The sequence below is a fragment of the Centruroides sculpturatus genome, unplaced genomic scaffold, assembly GCF_000671375.1.
Source record: "Centruroides sculpturatus isolate CEXI.00-Female unplaced genomic scaffold, Cexi_2.0 scaffold536, whole genome shotgun sequence".
NCBI lineage: Eukaryota > Metazoa > Arthropoda > Arachnida > Scorpiones > Buthidae > Centruroides > Centruroides sculpturatus.
In genome coordinates this window covers 189,020-195,234 of record NW_019384812.1, presented here as the reverse complement: position 1 = coordinate 195,234, position 6,215 = coordinate 189,020, and the positions used below count along the sequence as shown (strand labels likewise).

At 24.5% G+C, this 6,215-nt stretch overlaps 1 protein-coding gene across 1 annotated transcript in view; it reads right to left on the bottom strand.

The window, feature by feature from the left end:
- LOC111629792 overlaps positions 1–5,540 on the bottom strand; it is a gene marked incomplete at its 3' end in the record, with an annotated part of 15,393 nt that extends 9,853 nt beyond the window's left edge. Inside the window, exon 1 of the mRNA XM_023373701.1 lies at positions 5,345–5,540. Within this exon, the coding sequence (XP_023229469.1) occupies positions 5,345–5,393 (49 nt within the window). The remainder of the gene's footprint in view (positions 1–5,344) is intronic.
- Between the last annotated feature and the right edge of the window lie 675 nt (positions 5,541–6,215).

Below are 6,215 nucleotides of genomic sequence, written 5' to 3'. Positions count from 1 at the left end.
TATTTAGCAGTAGGAAATTTTCCTTGTTGCAAATTATTTAATTATCTAAATTAGACAACCTGTCAACAAAAATTGATTAAATTGATTGTTAAATGCATTTAATCTGGGAAATAAGTTTTCATAAAAATTTCTGGAGTTGCTCTATAAAAAGTTAAATTTTTGTAGATTAAAATATTTATAATGTTGACTTTTTATAATTCTCTACGTAATCCTATATCCTTTATGAAACTTTAATGCAGGGTTTTTTAACCATTGTGATTCTCATACTTTCTAAGTACAGGTACAGTACATTGAACTTAAAGATCAATTTCGTGGGTGGTATATGGGTAAAAATAGTTAAGAATCCTTTACACCTCTCCTCCTCTGTACACCTTTTTCATATTAAAATTTTATTCGGTAAAAAAATAATGGAAAAAAATCTATGAGACATCTCACACTTTTCCTAAGTTATATCCCTTTGAGTCTTTCCTGATGTTCATAACCTACAAGTTAAGAACTTTTGAAATACTGCCTATACATAAGTATACTTTTTAATTTTTAATTAAATAATGGTATTATCAATACTAATTTAAATAAAATATTTTAAAAATTACATGAAGTTTTTCTTTCCCTAAATCTTATTGATAACGCAGTATTTTTATATTTAGAACTTAAAGCTTATAAGTGTTACGCTGTTATTTTCATCGAAAAAGTTTATATGATTTTAAATCCTTTAAGATCTAAGAATATATCTGTGTCATTAAATACTTAAAAATATTATCTAAAATATAAAATTAAGTATTCTTAAACCAGAACTTTTAAGAGTAAAATATAATTTGAAACTTTCCTATGTGTTATTAAAATTTTAGCATAGATCTTGTAATTTTATTTGTTTTAAAGTAAAGAATGGGTTAATAGTAAGTAGGGATTTAGACTCGTTGTACTTCAACGATTTAACCATTTCAGAAGATGAAGATTTAAAGCCTATAATATTGAATCTAATATTGGTATTACAGAAAAATTGCAGTTATATTGGAAGAGTTATACTTTCTATAATGACTAGGAAAACATTGCGAAAGTAATTCCTTAAAGCCTCTGAAATTGGTCGTATGTGGATTAATGACAACGACATGCGTCAAAAGAAACAATATTTTGTTGAAAAAACTTGATTTTGATAAATGTATATTTTTGTTTTCCATAAGATAAGTATTTTATATTTTACTTTATACACAACAAATCTAATAGTACACAACTTAGATATTGTATGTCAGAAAGGAGAATGATTTCTAAGCATTATAACATAGAAAATAACTTCGTACATACATTTAATTACTAGAGTTAATAAATAAACAAGTCATTTTAAATATTTATGCTTAAAAAATCAAATATTATTATAAAAAAATGCAATTTACCTCTTGTTATTTTCATTTAAAAAAATCTTATTCACAACATGTAAATAGGTTTTCCTTGATAAAAGTAAATAAACAATTCAAAAAGAATGGAAGGAAAGTACTTCTATTAACTTTAATTGTCAATATAAAAATGCAGTAGAAATAATTTTTTATATTTTAATAGTTTGGAATTTTTGATCAAAGTAAACTTGCGAGTTATCAAATAAACGATAAAAAATAAATAAATAAATAAATAAAGCACATGACATCTCCTGAAAATTCCGAATTGAACACTGAACTCTCTTTACATTTAAATAAAAATCATTTTTTGAAAGAATTGCGTGATGAAAAATATTTTACAATCTAAAAAATAGTAGAAAAATCACAACTTTTATTCTGGAAATGGTCTAACATATATTTATATCTGTTTTGGAAAATTTTTTCAAAGGAAGATTTTTATATAATAATGTCAAACGAAATATACAGAAAGGTATAGAAAAACATTCTTATTTATGTTTAACTTTTCTATAGCAAAATTCTTCTTAAACGATTGATACTTACAACTCTTGAACGTGTATCGTATAAAAAAATATAGGAAAGAGTAATGCGATCGATAAATGTTTGTTACAAGAAATATTTAATTTAATTCGATAAAAATTTAAGATAATTTTAAATTCTGATATTTAAATTAGTAAAATAGCATTGAATAATTAAAATAATTTATTTAATTGCTACACGATCCATCTTTAAGATAATGAAGTGAAGATAATTAAAAATAATAAAATATACAGTTTAATTTCTACGATATAAAATATAAGTTATATTTTTTTTCAGAGTAAATACAGCATAATGAAAATTTTAGTTAAAATATTGTTTGATAAAATTAAACAGAGCCAAAAGAATAAAATCTGCTTATAAATTAAGTCTAAAGTATTTATTACCTCGCACAGCTTAATTTTGGTTAGTTAGTACACTATTAAAGTTTAAATAACACATTAACAAAAATCTCATTAAATTTTATATATTTTATATATTCAGAATGTAATATCAAAATTATATATGGACGTTTCATTATCCACATTTGCTAATTGGAATAATTTATTTTCTAAATGTATTTTTTTGTTTTATTAAACTTGAAATGTAGGCGGAAAATGTAGACATTTAAAAAAATTTCAAGATTTTTTTTCCTATTATGTACAAAGAAACAATAAACTTCCATTGAGACATTAGATTTTTGCTCATGAATGAACTTGAGTACTTTTTTAGAACACTTTGGAAGTAGAATCATCCTTAAAAATTTGCTTTTATCTCACTTTCCAAGTAGTTTTTGAGATTTCCAAACGCTTATAAAACATATTTCACACACTTTAAAATAAAATCTTAAAAGTTACAATTGTTTCAATTAGATAACATTCATGTATTTATAACTTCGATGATCTGTTACAATCTGAACAAAAATACAGTCGTATCGGTACTAATGGAAGATGACACCCCTCACAGGTTTAATGCATATAATAAAGTTTGTTTAAATAAAGATTAAACCATTGCTAATTAAAAATCGTAAATTAACAGGTTTAAATCGATGTTGACAGTCCATGATAAAAAGAAACTTTATAAGTATTTGCCTGTATTATATGCTGTTTTTCCTTTGATTTTTAACTATATTTGTAACAGTTGTAGATGTGATTTTGTATTTAACAACATCAGTACTTAATATTATCACTTCCTTTATGACGTATATTTGTAACTAGGTTTTTCTGATTAGTGGTGTTTTATTTTTTTATTTTCACTTTTGATTCTTGGGATGATAAGAAGGCTTTTCATGCAAGTTAGGATGAATTCCGGCCAGGTCTACAATGGGGAAGTGTGGATGACAATAGAAGACAAGACATATCCGAGTTAGATCTAGATCATCCATGAAAATTGCTGAGCTGACTCAAACTTGAACATGAGTATCCCAGATCGACAGGTTAGTATCTTTACCCCTCTTGCTATTATGACATTCCTCGTTATTGGTTGTTTCTCTTTCAGATGGGATAATTCCTTATATCGGAACTTCTCTATGGTGTCTGGCAATGTTATTTTCTTTTTAGAATGACGTTACTTCGTATTCTTATTTTAGTGATGTAATTAACTACGTTGTTCTCCTTTTCTGTCCCTGTTTCTATTTTATTCAGTTTTCCTCCCTTCTAATCGGAACTGTTTCCGTTATTACGATCGTCTTTAATCAATCAAACTTGATAATTTTCCGTTTATTTCCAACAGAAATTTTGAATCTAGATTTGAAATTACAAACCTGTGCAACCCGTGAATATTGTCAAGTGATCACTCTTTTATAAGAAATTTATTAAATAATTCGGGTCGTTTTCCAAGAGCTATATAAATGCTTGACAATTAAATAAATTTTAATTCTCAAGCATTTTAATCGTTATTTTAATCCTGAAATGGTTGCTATTGCCTAAGATTAATTTACTGAGGCTTTAAGAAAATTCCCATTAGATTTAATACAAGACAAATTGATTTTAAAAAATCATGTTATTGTAATTCTGTATTTTGAATTATTGAAAATTTTATGAATACGCGCGATATACTATTGACATGTTAACGAACTTTTGATGAGTTACTTCATTCTACTCAGGTTCTATATTACAGAGAAATGGTTAAAAAAAATTAATCTACCGATGAACTGAATTGTCTGTTTGGTAATTATTCCAAGTGGTTTTTTTCGAAGATAATAAATTCATATAATAATGAGCTAATGAATTTTTCATATTCTGAAAGAATAACGAAAATATTTGCACAAGTTTTTAAATTAATTCATGCTTATTTTAAAGATTTAAATCATTTAAAACCTAATTTTATAATAAGAAATGACAACGTGGGAAACTTCCAAATACTTTGTGTGAAGAAGAGAATAATGGGAAGATTTTAAAAAGAAAAAAAAAAGTGAAACGAAAGCATTACAGGTTAAATTATCTTAATTATAAAATTAATTATTATTCGCAACGATACTGTTAGTGAAGTTATTTCTTTTTAAATGGAAGACACGTTCCAACACCTGAAGCAGTTTAGTCAATACATTTCTTTTTTGAAAGACTTGTTGATTGGATTTTCCCTGAACCAGATTGTCCTCTTACATTATTCACTAAACCTAATCACGAAATGCTTTTGCTGGAATTGCTACTTCGATGAATCTTAGAATAATTTTTAAAAAATTGTATTTTTTTTAAGTTTATATATCGTAATTGAGGATTCAAAAGGATAAATTTATTTAATACATTTTAAATTCATAAAAAAAAAGAGAAAATGAGTTAAGTATTAACTATGATTTATTATTAATAAGCGATAATTTACATGCTCGAGGTTAATTTTGTTTTAACAATTTATTATTTAGTTCATTATAAAAATATTAAAATTTGATATAAAATATATTTATAAATTTAAAATTAAAGTAAAGTAAACTTTTAAGTAAAGTATAAACATAATAAAAAATAATTCAAACATAATTTTATCCTTTAATAATGTCTATCCTTTGAAAAATGATTTTCTTTTATAAAAGATATATTAGTTTAATATTTCGTTTCGTGATTTTAAGTTTTTGATACGCCTTATAAACATATTTGTTTTATAAATTAAAATTAAGATAAATTTCCAAAAATAACTTTTTTTTATGAAAAAATTGTTTATAAATTCTAACTTATACAATTATAAGATTAAAAAAAACTATTGCAGGAGAATTAATGGAAATAGAAACTTTCGTGAGGAATTTTTTTTTTTTTTTGAAAAATTTTAAATTCTTATAACAATTTTCTATTTTTAAGCTATGAATTTAATTTTTCTGTATGATATTTTTAGAAAAAAATTAGAACTTAATTTCTTTGGTTTACTTTTATAGTTAAAATTAAAACATTAAGACAATTAGAAGAAAGTTCGTAAGAAAATTTGTTAAGAGGAGATTCCATGACAGTACTTACCGTAAGACAAGCAGAGTAACATAAACAAAGTCTTGAGCGATGATTGCATGAAAGGACCCTCGGGAGACCCGGTTGTAGACGTCGTGTCTCCTACAGCTCCAACCACTAAGTGTGGCCGCACTTCTCATCCACCACCTGATCAATAGGAAAGGTTCATTCTGTTGCACGCAGGCGGAGCACTCCTGTCCTTACACAGATCAAGGGTTAATAGTTCGCTAAATGACGACTGAACTCACACTATGACCTATTCTGATAACTCATTGTTGGCATCGTGTTTCATTTATTTTTATGTTCCTTAACCAATAAAAACAGGAAGTGAGACAGCATATCATTAATCGCAAGAAATAGAAGTTTGGTGTTTAAATTCTCTTACAACTAACTTTATTTTTTTTAATGAAAGAACTAATTAAACAATCAAATTAGAAGTAATATACACATAAAAAGTCTTTTAAAACAAAATTATTTTATAATTTAATATATTGACTGCATACGAAAATCCATTTTGTTGATTAAAACTAAGCAACTTACATACTCAGAAAAAAAATATAAAAAATATTTATTCGAAATATATTCAAATGTAAATTAATTTAGGTTATTAAACTGAAACGAAACAACTTATATAATAAAAAAAATTGTAAAATAAATATTCAAATGTAATTTAATTTAAGTTATTAAATTGTGTATTAAATTTTGAAAAATGTATGATTTTATATTTAAAATAATTTAAAAAATAATAAATCATATAAAAATAAACAAAATTTAATGTATTTTAAGTTATGAAAATTCAAAAAAAAATAATAATGTAATTATTTTTATTTATAAAAACTTCCCTTATTTAATTTTTTTTAAACTTAATTTTAATTTTCAAGTA